This window comes from Pholcus phalangioides, unplaced genomic scaffold (assembly GCF_987345545.1).
Source record: "Pholcus phalangioides strain wild (caught in Gottingen) unplaced genomic scaffold, Ppha-v1.0 ptg000008l_1, whole genome shotgun sequence".
Taxonomy (NCBI): domain Eukaryota; kingdom Metazoa; phylum Arthropoda; class Arachnida; order Araneae; family Pholcidae; genus Pholcus; species Pholcus phalangioides.
The window spans coordinates 29265074-29279757 of NW_028301601.1; the positions used below are offsets into that span (position 1 = coordinate 29265074).

Below are 14684 nucleotides of genomic sequence, written 5' to 3' on the forward strand. Positions count from 1 at the left end.
ATAATTACACACGTGATTCCTTGTGAAAAACTAATGTTAATAGACCGACAAACTCAGAGGTTTGTTAGTAGACATCAAGAGGAACAAAAATTGCAATGGAACATGGTTTCGCCAAACCACGTTGAAAAGGTGAAAATCGCGAAAAACGCACGCAGGTTTCGATGTCACGATGGAACGACAAAAAGTACAATAATAACCGCAAAAAGACTTATTTGATTAATTATTACAAGAGTTGTTGGAAGTGCGATAGTCGTCTTCGGTTAGGAGTGGTACCTTCTGGATGTGGAAGGGGTACATTTTTTCACTATGCAAAACATTCCAGACCGCCGTGTGCTGAACATCGAGTTCAGCTGCAACCACTAGTGTACTTATCGAAGAGGAATCGGCAAACCGTTGTGGAGAAAAGGCATTTAAAATACATTGTATTTTTTGGTGATATGTATTTATCGTGGTCGTCAAAAGGTTGAATAACTATTTTATTATAATTTTGTTCAGGAGGGAGAGTAGTATCGTGAAAATGGAGATTTTCAAGCAAATACAAACACGCCAACACAGCGATGAGTCACCAAGAAAATTGTAATTTGTCATCTTCAATATCTCGATGAATACTAGATGAAAAAACATGGAATTTTTTGCAAATGCCTTTTCAATGACGATTCTGCATTTCACTAATTAGAAGTTTTAGCACAGCGTGATTTCATACTTGAAATAAGGCAGTTTATCATTTCCTGTTTCAATTGGTCCCACTTGTTCAGCAACGCTGTTTTCATTCCCTGGATGGTTCCCGGAGGGGGGTTGCGAGTTGCAATTGCCCTCCCCAGAGCGTCCCAGACATGCTCTATAGGGTTAAGGTCTGGAGATCTGGCTGGCCAATCCATCCAGCGAATATCCTCACTCTCTAGAAAATCGTCGAGCAGAAGAGCTCTATGTGGCCTCGCGTTATCGTCCATTAAAATGAACTCAGGGCCAACTGCACCCATGAAAAGGCGAACATAGGGCTCCAAGACCTCATCCCTATACCTCACACCAGTCATAGTGCCTCTTTCAAAGACATGGAGAGGTGTGCGGCCATCCAACATGATGCCTGCCCAGACCATTAAACCTCCTCCTCCGCCATAATGGTCGATTTCGCGGACATTGGAGGGTAGGTAGCGGGTCCCTGGTTCTCTCCATTTGAACGTACGGCGAGAATCGGTGCTTAGGCTGAACCGGGACTCATCAGTGAAGAGAGTGAGGAGGACTGTATAAAAAATTAATTATTTTTATGTATACAATCCCTCAAAAAAAAATTACGACTTTTTAAGAAACCGCATGCTATTTGAAAACTTTTTGCATATGGAAATATACTTTTAAAGTCAACGGTTGCAGAAATAGCCCAGTGGAAAAACAATTTCAAACATTCTTTATAACCACACGAATATATTTGTCTAATTTTCATGAACATATTTTCGAAAACAATAATTGGCCATTAGTAGGTCCTTCGTCGAGAAATTTTGTTCTAGAACAATCATGATGGACCTCAATCATATTTTTCTTCACCACACGGGAGAAATGATCACCCTGCTTGCCTTGAAACACCTGACCAGACCACAAAACCCATCATACTCAGCACGTGCTGAACCAAACACTATGGTGCGTACACAAAAACAACCAGGAATGTTTTTCATTCTTTCAAACGACTTGTTAACGAGGAATAATATATATTTGATATGAAAAATACTCTCCCAAACAGTTGTTCCCGGCACCAATGTTTGTATGGTACGTCTTGAGAGAGTGGCATCATACATTTCTTTTAAGGCGATGATTCCCAACGTGGGGCCCACGCCCCACAAAGCGGCAATTTGAGAATGAGGCTTTATATTAAGGCATGTATAGAACTTTTCAGAATTTTTCCCTTTTTATATCGCTTCAAATTTTTTTAGACGAATTCTCTTGATGTGTGTGACTTCATTATTTTTTTCTTCAGTTTTTTCTCTGAAGGGGTTTGACCCGTGGGTCATTAACATTTTGCGTTTCACTGACGATTTGTGCCAGTAAGATGAAATCGACAGACACCCTGTGCCAATAAAATAAAGAAAAACGAAGGCCACAGACCCTTTTACAAAATAAAATATTCTGCATCTATACCAATGTAAAAACAATGAGTTAATTAAGAGTATCCATACTTAACTACGGGCTGTTATGCTGTGTTTGAGGCTTTTTATCAGCAGAGGTTTCGTCTACTACTACTACGGACTCAGAAGACCGTGATCTACTTCAGCTGAAGAGGCCGTGGAATCTGTATCGTCGTTATGACTTGAAATAAATTTATCGATGACATCGATTGTCGATAGTTTTCAGAAGACGTCATTTCGTCTCCTTCCGTCACCTGCAACTATGATGCCCACCGTAGTTGTGCATAAAACGTCTGTTAATAAAAGCCTCGAACACAGCCCAAAAATTATGGATACTCTTTCAACACTTCGGCCGTGGGAGCCTACCTACTCTATTCAATGAGTTAATTGTTTTCTCATCCAAGTTCACTCACCCCAAAGTTTCTCCAAGGACCCCTGGTTAAGAATCACTGCTTTTGACTAAGCTGTTGACATTTGTGGCTCCCTAAACGTGAATAGGAGTTTATTTTTTGAATAACAATTATACAATTAACTAACGAGGACAGAGAAAGAAAAGTGGGGGGGGGGAATGAAGTCACTGGTTGCAAAATTTAGAATGATGCAGGATGCAAAGCCAAAAATTTTTGTTACGTGAGAAACTAAACTTTGTTATAGAACTATGAAGTTTCACGGAGGAGGGGGGGGGGGGGCATCAGAACTTCAGATCATATTTTGGTGGGGCATGACGTAAAAAGGTTGGGAACCACTTTTTTAAGGTATTTGACTACATTTCTAAGCACTTTTCTATAAAATGGTACTATAGTGAACTTTGATAACATTTGTTGCTAGAATGCGTAGGCGGAGATAGACTTGAACGTCTGAGCGGGGGGGGGGAGAGAGGAAACGGTCATTATTACTGGGGGAGGCATGATGATAATGATGTCAATACACATATACATTAGATCAGACGACTCCACCTCTGACGCCCCCCGGTATCTCCGCCCATGATAGAATGTGTCTCAAAAAGGTTAAAACAATAATAAATTTTGCGCTGCTTATGTCATTTGCTATGATAATATTATTTTTATGTCCCATTTTAAGCACATTGAAGTAATATTCGAAACAAGATCACAATAACTTTTATGAATAAAATGCTTTGTTATTTCCACAGTAAATTCAGCACGTGATGAAGGAGCTTATGCATCAAAATTTAAAGGACTGTACACAGGTTGCAAATTTCATTTTACATATCGTGTATAAAATACTGTAATTAGACAAATACATGTAATAAATTTTAGATTTTGGTTCATAACTTTAAAAATGTACAACGGAATATCTCGGTAAAATTTTGTGATGATACAATCAACAGTTTTTTTAGAAATAATTTTCAAACTCAAGTAGAATGTCAAAAGTAAAATTTTTCGTAATACCCGTTAATTTACCGATTACTTATACGTAAAAACGGAACACTTAAGTGGATGTAACTTCGGTTATGAGCATCATGCAAAAAAAATAAGGCCTGTTTTTGAAATCGCAAGAAATAGAACTTTCATAAACAGGGGAAAAAAATCGATATTTTCTTCTAAAATGACGTTTCAAACGTAGTCGTATACTTTAATAATTATAAACAATAATACAGGAGATTGAGCATTGGTGTACAACCTCCCCGGAAATATACGTACCTTAAAAAAAATGTCATATGGCCACCCTTTACACATGTTACTGCCAAACCCGCAGTTGGCCACTTCGCGAAGTGGCCAGCCCGATTGATCCGGCCAATGTCCGAAATTTGGTCTAACCACAATAATTGGATTTAGCTATGGCAACCCTAACGATCGAAGGAATATGAATATTAATATCTTAGTAATAGATACACGGGCATTGATATATACGGGCCGGTGAAAGATCGAATTTCGGACATTGGCCGTTTCAACTGGGTGGGCCATTTCGTGAAGTGGCCAACTTCGGACCTTGGCAGTAACATAGACAAGTTTCTGGTTCGCGAGTGGAAGAAATACCGCATTTCTGGCCCGCGGACTGAAAAAGTTGTAGTACACCCCCGATTTAGAGTAACATCCAAAGTATTATTTTTGCTTACTGCATACATTACCTTGGTGTACAAAAATACAGAGATCGTAACAACGAGGATTGTAGTAGCCGCTACATTCGTATTGCAACCACGCTGAGCCAGAGTAACGACGTTGTAATCGACGACCGAAGTATCCGCGAACATCATATTCGGAAGTAGAGAAAGATTAGAGAACTTTGAATATAGGTCTTTTTTATTTCTCTGGATTCAATGACCACAAGAAAATGTAAGCTTGAATATCTTTCCAACCAGCTAGTGACCAATTTCATTGTTTGCGGAGCGAAGAAATGATGCCATTGTTGCCGACAAAAGAGATAGAAAAAAAAAATAATATTAATAATTGGTGAGAGTGATCTTTTTGCACGGTTCAATAAAATCCGTTTTCAATAAACGGATTTTATATATACTTATACTTATGTGGTGATCTTGATTTTTGCGCCATCTATCAGAAATTAACGGAATGCCATCTAAGCCCCTGAATTTTTGTGTTACGAAGTTTGCATTCCGTGGTTGATTCTCCACGTGATTTACTCGGCTATAATGAATCGTGCTGATCTTAGTTCACCCGGTGACGATTCCGGCAACGACTTGCGGCTTAGACGATGACGATCTGCAACCAATTCACCGTGATTCGAAATTTTATATTCCAAGATTATCGGCAATCATTCGATCAATTGACGATTACTATATTTTTATGGGATGGACGGCTATACACCACCATCTTATAGTCCCGTTTATAATTTTGATTGCCCATTGGCGTTGATTGTCTAGATTTTAATTATTTGTTATATGATTTCAGGTTGACGAACAATTTTTATGTAATTTATTTTATTTTTTGCTGCCTTCGTCTGAGGTGGTCATGTTGCGTTGTTTTTAATAAAACTTTCCGGATACATCCATCCTTCGGGAACGCTTCGATATCTCTACGAGATGGGAAGCGGGATGTGTCCGGTCTTCAAAGGTCAAAGGTTGATTCTTCAGTCACAATATACAATCATATCTTTCCGGACATTAGGATACCTCTTATGGCACATCAATTTACCATGATCAATTAACCACTTAGCAGTTCCTTTTTTTCTGCCATATAGTATCCAAAATAAGCAAATTTTTTGATAATCAATTTTGTATTCAAATCAATTTTACAGGGTGGGTAACTATCATCCGCTCAATAATTTCAGACGTGATTCTTTGTGAAAAACCAATATGGAAATGTGCTTTCGTTTTTAAGATCGGGCGGATATTAAGGGAGTTATATCTTTTTGAAATTTTGTGATGTGCCATTTTTGTTACAGTTACGCGCCAAACAACGAACGAAAGTAAATTTCTCCCTCACTTTTCGAAGATGAATTGAAATATTCAATCCCGTTAGGTGCCAAGTTAGGCTTTCTTCTCCCGCGATAGGCGCTTTTTCCTCTTCGTGTAGTGTGACGTTGTAACCTTGTTATTACGCAGTACCTTCATTCGATATATTGGCAAATTTATCGCCAGATTTGTAAAGTGTTATCCAAATGAGATCTGTTAGAAAAATTGTTTGCTCAAAAGCAACAGTCTTTTTTGCCAAAATGTCGTAATTTGCCTCTCCTTCACTGTTTAATGAAATCTTTTTGAGGGAGGGTGCATACAGTGCATTGTGTTTACTGGGTGATCGTTTTTTTAGTCTTTCGAGTTAGATAACATGTTGACCAATAAAACAGGGCAATATTTTTTGAGTTATCTTAAAATTTCATCGAAACACTGTTGCACGTAAAAAGCTTCAATGAAGAGTGGTGGTAGCTTGTGACGAAGATGACTGGAGGGAACAGTAAAATAATTACGAAGATTTAATCAGAAACTTTTAACCAAACCAGTCATTTTATTAATTGGCACATTCAATATAATTAGTGGTTTCGGATTCTTTTCTATTCGAAGTGACATTTTCATACCGATTTATACATGTTTCAACGAAGATTTTTCCTTTGCTTGTGACTGCAATTGATTTTTATCGCATTGAAATGTTAATAAATTTAATTTACCTTTTTACAAGAAAGATTTTGATGACTTTCAAATTCATTTCAGCCTGCATGATTCGCGCTAAACTTGGTCATTTTTTTCAGATGAATATTCATTCTGGAACGTATTTATAATGAAGCGGTCGCCTCGGGCCCATTTTAGCATAGAACTTCAGGCTCTCGGGGGCTTCAGGGGGTGTTGCTTAGGCACTACTAATTTTGCCGGCCCTGTGAGATGTTCTTATGTTTCATTTCTTAATTGCCCGCCCCCCCCCCCGAAAAATCAGGCCCTTCCACATTAGCTCATAATATTTTCAGAATGCAAGCTATCTCGATACCATTTGTTTTTAAAAATATGGTTTCTAATATTGTTTCATATACACACTCATCACACACATACGGGAGAAAAAACTGTTTTGCTTTTCCCTCGATTCTTCTAGGGGTCATTCAAGTATTACGTCAGCATCGGGGGGGGGGGTTTGGATTTGCTGACTTTTGATGACAGGGGGGGGGGAGGGGAGTTTGAAGGTTGCTTACGTCATCAACCACTCGTTTTTCAAGATATGAAATATTCTAAGCTGCTGAAAAAAAATTTCTGACAGGGGGGGGGTCAAAATGGCTGGAGGAAATCTGCTTACGTAATACTTGAATGGCCCTCTTAGGGTTATACCATTGTTAACCAATTCCAAAAACGCCAAGCTATACGTTTGGTGAATTTGGCCGGATATCGAAGTGACGTAATCAGTTTTTAGTGTTATAACTCTTTAATTATTGGTCAAATCAAAAACTGAAAAACTTTTGCGTATTAGTTTTTCACAAGGAATCGCATGTGTTATTATTAAGGGGTCGATAATTACCACCCTGTATAAGCACCGAATTACGATTTGTAAAATACGGCAACGTGTATTGAATCTAAATTTTTCATACAAATAAGACGTACTCACTGCTGCTCTACTATGTAAATAATTTTTCTTTTCTTCCCAGTGATTGATAGCTACGGCAAGTTTTCTTCCGGGATACTAGAAGGGACTTCCTCGTCCATGGGTCATTATGATCAATGCCTCAGTGTATCTGTCTCGAAAAAGGGAGACCCAATGCAATCAACTGATGATAATGAGCAGCTTATGTTCAGTGGGAAATATTGCGTCATTCGCCTGAAGCAAAGACAGTCAATCATCGAAACTGCACGTGGATACCACGAGGGACGCGTCAGTGCTGATTCTCTGGGGAGACTCAAAGAGGTGGGTTTTATATTCTCAAACATTCATTTCAAATGTTATTTGTTGCAAGTTGATATTCTGAATACTAATGTTGCGGTAAAAACCGGTTATTATGCATACTTATCAATCGTGTTGGTAAGTTTGAGAAATTTATCACGTTTATCGGCAAATATGCATAATGCATAAGCTGTCGTTGCTAAATTTTATAAATACTGAAAACATTATCACTTTTACCGGTGATTATGCGTAATAACTAGTATCATCGGTAAATTTTATAAATACTTGAAATTTATCGCCTTTATTTGTGATTATGCATAATATGACAGTGCGATTGGTCGGTAGTAGTGGTATCCCCGCCTGTCACGAGGGAGACCAGAGTTGGATTCCCCGCCGGAAATTTTGCGTCCGAGTGACACAGTGGTAAGATGCTCGTTTTCCCACTATGACGGCTACTATCAAGGTTCACGGGATCGAATCAGGCCAAAGAACATCAGAATCAAGTTTTTTACCTACGGAGCCTGGGGTGACCACCGACAGAGGGAGCCTTCATTTCCCATCCAACTCCACTAGTTGGATATTGCCATATGGCGATATACGACCGGCGTTGGCGAGCGGTAAAGTAGTGTGATGGTTGAATTCGATAAATAAATGAAAAAAATTGAAATGAGTCTGGTATGTGTGACGTATACAGCCGGACCCCCCCCCATATAATGATAAAAAATTTTGCAATCGTACCCCGATATAATGATACAATTCATGTATGAATTATCAGGGTATAGTATATTGTATAGTACGATTCACCAACTACGCGACGTTTGGGTATTACGCATAATTAGTCGATGAAAAAATAAAAATTTAGGGATAATTTATCAACGACGCTTCGTTACCATGCATAATCACCGGTAAAAGTGATAAATTTACCAAAATGCTTAGTAAGTATGCATAATAACCGACTATTCTGTATAATAACCGCATCTATATCGCATTCATTAACAAGATATTTGAGGCTCTACAACTGAAAAAAATACTTGTATTTTACTGCAGAAATTTGTAATATAGGGTGTCTCATAAATTCGTAAATATTAGTTCAAAAATTCATAAAAATTAAAAGAATTGGCGCATTTGAATGCAATTTACGAAAAAGTTATTCTCACGAAGAGGGAATTCTTGTGGTTCAGAAAAAAAAAACAATTTAGTTTAGATTTTAGTCAATAGAGGACGATGCACGAAAGCAAATCACTGGGAATATGAAAATCAGAGTGCTATAAAATGCAGGGTGTACGATTAACAGCCGATTTCTGAATTTTTCTGCTAATAACGCTCATATGAGATTATTTTTTATGATGTTGACATTAGTGGATAAAGGATAAAGCACTATTGGCGAAGTTGTTTTACCTCAGCCACGAATCTTCAGCTGTAGCTTTACGAACGTTTCGCACACATTGAAGAAAATTTCAAGTCCAATCATTCCATATTTCGACGAAAATTTGAACTGTTTTTTTCCCCCTTACCAAAAAGCCCTCCTTCGTGAGAATAAGTTTTTTTGCAAATCGCATTCAAAAACCCACCGATTCTTCAATTTTCTGAGAATTTTTAAACTATTTACGAATTTATGGGACACCCTGTATATGAATGGATCGTTCCTCTTTATGCAGATGATCCAAGAGACGTCGTTTTCGAGTAATATCCCGAACTACATGAATCATCTCTTAGGTGTTTGTTTGCCGTCGACTTGCGACGAAGAGGACATCCTCAAAATTCTTCAGAAACGTAAGTGTCGAAGTACTACCACTTAAAGCATCTCGGGCAGAACTTCAAATGAATTTGTATACGTTAGAATGTGCGTGTATGTGTTGTGATCCTAACGTGAAGTTTGTTTCTGACTAATGAATGTATGTGCTTGTTATGTGTAGCGCTGCTATCTGCCATCAATTTTTCTAACTATGCGTGAAGTGTAACGATTGAGTAATTGTACCGTTTTTTAGGCCTGTTGCTCTCTATGGCGAGACTTTTTGAAGAGGAGATCGGGTCGCATTCGCTCCTCGAATTTGGGAACCACAGAAAACCAACTTCAGCTGGCCACCACTGTGGCGACGGTGGGTAAGTGTCGAAATACTAGGTGTCTATAATCAGAGTTGGCGTGTTTTGAGCTGTCTACAGCTTTGACTTTTCTTTTCTTTCATACCGGTCTATCGCAAGAGAGGAGATTTACCATCATTTTACTTCCGAAGAGTACAGAGAAGTGGAACGAATTTTTAAACGGCTGGCTGATGCGAAGATATATTTAGGAAAGGGAGGAAACTGCCCTTGAGGGGAATCGAACCCACGTCCTCTCACTTTCCGGGTGAACGCCCTAGGCCACTAGACTACAAAGGCAACAAATATCTCAATCTTTCCTTGAAAGATTTGCTTTGCTTGGAAGACTCAGCTTTGGCCTGAGTTAGATCCGACCGTCCAAATACGGTCCTGTTCAGTACTCACGAGCTCCAAGGAAATATTGAAATATTCGTTGCTTCTGTAGTTTAGTGGTCTATAGGTAGGGCAGTGGAATTTTCTTTCTTTCCTAACTTCATCTTCGCATCAGCCAGCTGTTAAAAACCTTCGTATGGATAGCGGAGGGTGACATCATCCTCGGATAGGGCAGTGGTTCCCAACATTTTTTAGTTCATGCCCAATCAAAGCATCTTTGAAATCATGATGTTCTCCCCGTAAGTAGAACTTTTGTCAGGTGGGGTTCTCCCCCCCCCCCCGTCCTCCCCATGACCATGAAACTTCAAATATTGAAATAACGTTTCTTTTGTATGTAAAAAATCTTTTTTGTTTTGCGTGTTTGAATTTTTCAATTCCCTTCATTACTTGCAGGGCCGCAACTAGAGAAGGAAGGGGGGGGGGGGGAGCAAGCAGGTTTCGTGCACGGGCGCTAGACCCGAGGGGGCGCAAATTTCATTCTGAAACCTCTCCTTCAACATTACAGGGGGGCGTCAAAATACGCGCTTGCCCCGAGTGACCAAGCATCTAGTTGCGGCCCTGATCACTTGCAATTCTTTTTATTCCAAAGTAAACTCCCATTCACGATGAGGGAGCCAAAAAAAGTCATTTACTGAGTCAAATGAAGCGGTGCTTCACCAGAGGCCTTCGCTTTACGGAAAAATCACCGATAGGAAAATTCATCGACAACAGTTCGCCTCCATTGAACGAGTGAATAAGCGATTGAGTGAGTACAAGCTTGAGTGGCTTAGTCATTCACTCACCTACTCATTCGCTCATCCACTTGCTCATGTATTCTCTCACTAACTCCCTCGCTCATGTGCTTTTTCACGAGGTGTCCGTGGAGAGACTTCAGGAGGGTGCCCTGGTCGAATCCCTTCCGAATAAAACGCTGATAGAAGAAAGATGAAGGAAAGAAGTCAATCAAGAAAAATTGTTTGAAAAAAATCTGATTAAAAAAAAAATTGACTGTGGGAGTTGTGAAAAATTTCGCACAAGAAATTTTAAAAGAAAAAAAACTTTCTAAAATTGCACTCCCCCCTCCTTCGTTGTGGAGCGTGGGCCCCACTTTGGGAATCACCGGCATATGGTTACTATGCAAGGATAACGCGCGTCACTCTCCGCTATCTCATACAAGGTTTTTTAACAACTGGCTGTTGCAAAGATGAATTTTTGGAAAGAGAAAATTCAACTGTCTTTTGCGGGGAATCAAACCCACGTCATTTCACTTCCCGGGTGAACGCCCTAGATCACTTGACTACAGAGGCAACGAATCTCTCAATCTTTCCTTGGAGTTGGTGTACACTGGAAGGGGGGCGCGGTAGCCCAGGTCGATAACATACTCGCCTGAAATACCAAAGGATGTTTAGAGGTGTCGCGAGTTCGATACTCGGTTCGTCCTTGTCAGAAAACTTTCCTGACACAGGGGTACAACAGAAACGGCGACATGACCACAGAAAGAATTGCTACCGCAGGGAATTCCCCATCGAGGGGTTAGCGCACCAACCCCCCGATGAGTAAAAAAACAAGCCTGCCGTTCGGAATCGGCAATAAATTGTAGGTCCCGGTCTAATTAGCCCTCGTGTGCAGAAAATGACCGTGGTGCGACAAAAATGATCATAAATGATCACTGGAAGGGACCGTACATGGACGGCCGGACCTGACTCAGGTCAGGCTCACAACTGCTGACGCTGCCACCAGATGGAGACTTATGCAAGGATGAATTTTCTCTTTCCAAAAATTCATCTTCGCAACAGCCAATTGTTAAAAACCTTGTATGGATAGCGGACACTGGCGTCACCCTTGCATAAGTCGCCATCTGATGGCAGCGTCAGCAGTTGTGAGCTTGGCATGAATCAAGTCCGGCCATGTACGGTCCCTTCCAGTGTACACGAGCTCCAAGGAAAGATAGAGAAATTCATTGCCTCTGTAGTCAAGTGGTCTAGGGCGTTCACACGGAAAGTGAAAGGACGTGGGTTCAAATCCCCACAAATGCAGTTGAATTTTCTCTTTCCAAAAGTTCATCTTCGCAACAGACAGTTGTTGAAAAACCTTGTATTGGGTAACTAGATTCGGAAATGAGGACGCACGTAGTTTTCGTAATACAGTCGAATCCCATTTTAACGAATACCGTTACCGAAATTCTCGTTTTAACGAACCCTTTTCTAATCCCCGGATAAGTTTACATAGGGACACACATTCTTAAATAACCTGCAATTCCTTTATAACGAAATGATTTCGACGGTCTCTTGGAGGTTATTCCCATTATTACGGGATTCGACTGTACAATCTTAGTAACGACTCATTTATCTCTGCTCGCAACAGATGGCATTACTTACTTCAACCCTAATAGGGTGACTGTCACTATCGTTACCGGATTCCGAAGTTTAGAAATAAGTATACATGCACGCGTGCTCTCTTGGCAACCTCTCACCTCTCACTTACCTATTTCTACAATAGATAGAGCCTATGTACGAATAAACAGTAACAATTTATAGTTTCCATCCAAAACAGAGACGCATTTAATATGTATGCAATATCTTTTTGTGGGGGTGGGGGGGACAGGGATGTATTTGATGGAGGTTAAGTACAGTCCTGGGTATACTTAAAAAGATTGTAAAGATATGTGGAAGAAACCGAATAGACACACCCACTGATGAACAGAATTTTTGTTTCTCAGTGATTTTCTGGGGGAAGGAAAAAAAAAAAAATTAAAATAACTCCGGATCCTGAAAATGAAGACAAAAGGGCGAAATTTCAAGAAATTATGACGACCCTTTAAATTACATCAAAAGTGAGGACATGTGGACACAAATGACAACGTTTATGAATATACGTATTTAGGTACTGCCATCTATTTTCTGAAGCTTTAACCTGATAACCTTGAAAGCCGCTTAACTTAAAAAATATCTTAAGAGAACAACAAGAAAGAAATTAAACGATAAAAAGAACAAAGAAAAAAATTGGTTCCAACATTCACCATTAAAAGGTGTTTTTTTGTTGAAATTGAAAAAGAATATCAATTTTTTTGCAACTACAAACTTTTAATGAAGCCAGGTTTCATCCTTAGCAAATTTTTCATCTCTAAATCTTCCTTATTTAAAGAAGGAAGCAATGGCGGAGAAGATGAGAGTTTCGTGCTTGGCACTTCGAACCAGGCATCGAGATGTGTGATTCACGCATCAAAATACAATTTTACTCCTCCGAATTTCGTTGAGGAGTGAATGTATTCCTTCAAATTTTAGGTAATTTTTTTAATGCAGTTATTCCGCTCCGATGAAAAAAAAAATACCCTTTAAAATTTTGGAGAGGAGTGAAATCACACTTCAAAATTATATTTTTGGATAACACTGCTTCGAACCGTAGAGTAAAAGAATAAGAATACTGTTCCATGCCTTGCTTCGAACGGCAACTTCATAAAGAGATGTTTTATTTTACTTTTATACTAATCAGGCATTGTCATTTCTGATGGTGTGAGAGAGGGCCTTTCTAAAAGAGCATAATATGTGCTCGGGGAAAATTATTTTTCTTCAGGCCTCTATACCTGGCTAGAAATGCCCTGGTCTATATAACGCGCAGGAGTCGGCACCAGCTGACGTCATGTGTGACGTCATTGCTCAAGCAGAACTGAGTGCGCCCGCTTTGCTACTCTGTTAATTAAGGTAGTTTGCAATCGCTGGTACTGCCCATTCCACTGAATTATTTCTAAAATTATATTTTCGACAATTGTCACTAGTATCTGCCTCAGAATCATTTTTGCTTGCTTCGTTCAGCCATTTAAACATTTAAAATAAAATGAAATTTTGCATTCATTTATGAGGTAACTTCCACTGAGAATATTTTTCTCGGATCCATTTCTATTTGAATCACGTACGTTACTTACTTTTTTACTGGGTTGATTGAGAGCCGATTCGAGACTGATAATTTAAATTATGTTTTGAACTTTCTGATAATCTTCAATTATATTTTTATTTTCGTTTGAGTTAGGAGTCTACTGTCCTTGGACTTCGTTAATACCAATACAGCTGCAACATAAAAACGTGGGTAGCAAATATGAAAAAAAAACATTAATATAAAATGTGTTTCAAGTTATTATTTTGAATGCTAAACATCAAAAGACACATTATTACTTACCTACAATTTCTTGGATTTAATAAATTTTTTTAACTTATATATTATAAAATTACCACGCGCAAATTTGTCACACTACAATGACTACAGCATGAACGGGAGGTATTCACTTGAAACAGTAAAAGAAGCAGCTAAAATGTAAAAAAAATAAAATATTTCTTGTCATATTCTCGTCAGCTAAAAGTCTGTGTGGTCAGTGACGTCACACAGTCGCTCCGAGACCACGCTCACAGACCCAAAGCGGCAAGCGTAACTGCAAAGTAATGAAACAGCCCTTACTATATAGCCCTGAGAAATGCCTGCCAAACAATTTACATGTTTGCTCTCAAAACTTTCAACCAAATAACGTTATCATAAGGTTCCTCCCCTGTACATTCGAGCCTCCCCCCTGGGCCATTAGCTGGGCCCATGCGTTAAGACGGCACCAGCGTGAGGTCTTTTTTAAATATTAGCTCATCTCATCCCTACTTTTTTTTTTACACCAACCATTTCTTCTCAATGCACTAGTGCACTTGAATTTGCAGAGTGGCACGCGACCGCCCTTAAAAAACGCGGAGCCCGGTGCGAAAATAATGGCGGCACCAGAGGCGTCTTAATGCGTCATTTCAGGTCCCTTTGGCCCCAATTCTATACATTCTGCGGGAGAGGGGAATCGGCATCCAAAAAATGTATACAT

General features: G+C 39.4%; 1 protein-coding gene and 1 non-coding gene across 2 annotated transcripts in view; one reads left to right on the forward strand and one right to left on the reverse strand.

Moving 5' to 3' along the window:
* LOC149084168 (O-acyltransferase like protein-like) overlaps positions 1 to 14684 on the forward strand; it is a 47936-nt gene that overhangs the window by 11357 nt on the left and 21895 nt on the right. The window contains exons 2-3 of the mRNA XM_089234515.1: positions 7155 to 7411; positions 9046 to 9160. Of these exons, the coding sequence (XP_089090641.1) occupies positions 7155 to 7411; positions 9046 to 9160 (372 nt within the window). The remainder of the gene's footprint in view (positions 1 to 7154; positions 7412 to 9045; positions 9161 to 14684) is intronic.
* Positions 9693 to 9766, reverse strand: TRNAS-GGA (transfer RNA serine (anticodon GGA)). Its single transcript has one exon. It is a non-coding gene; the product is annotated as a tRNA-Ser (tRNA).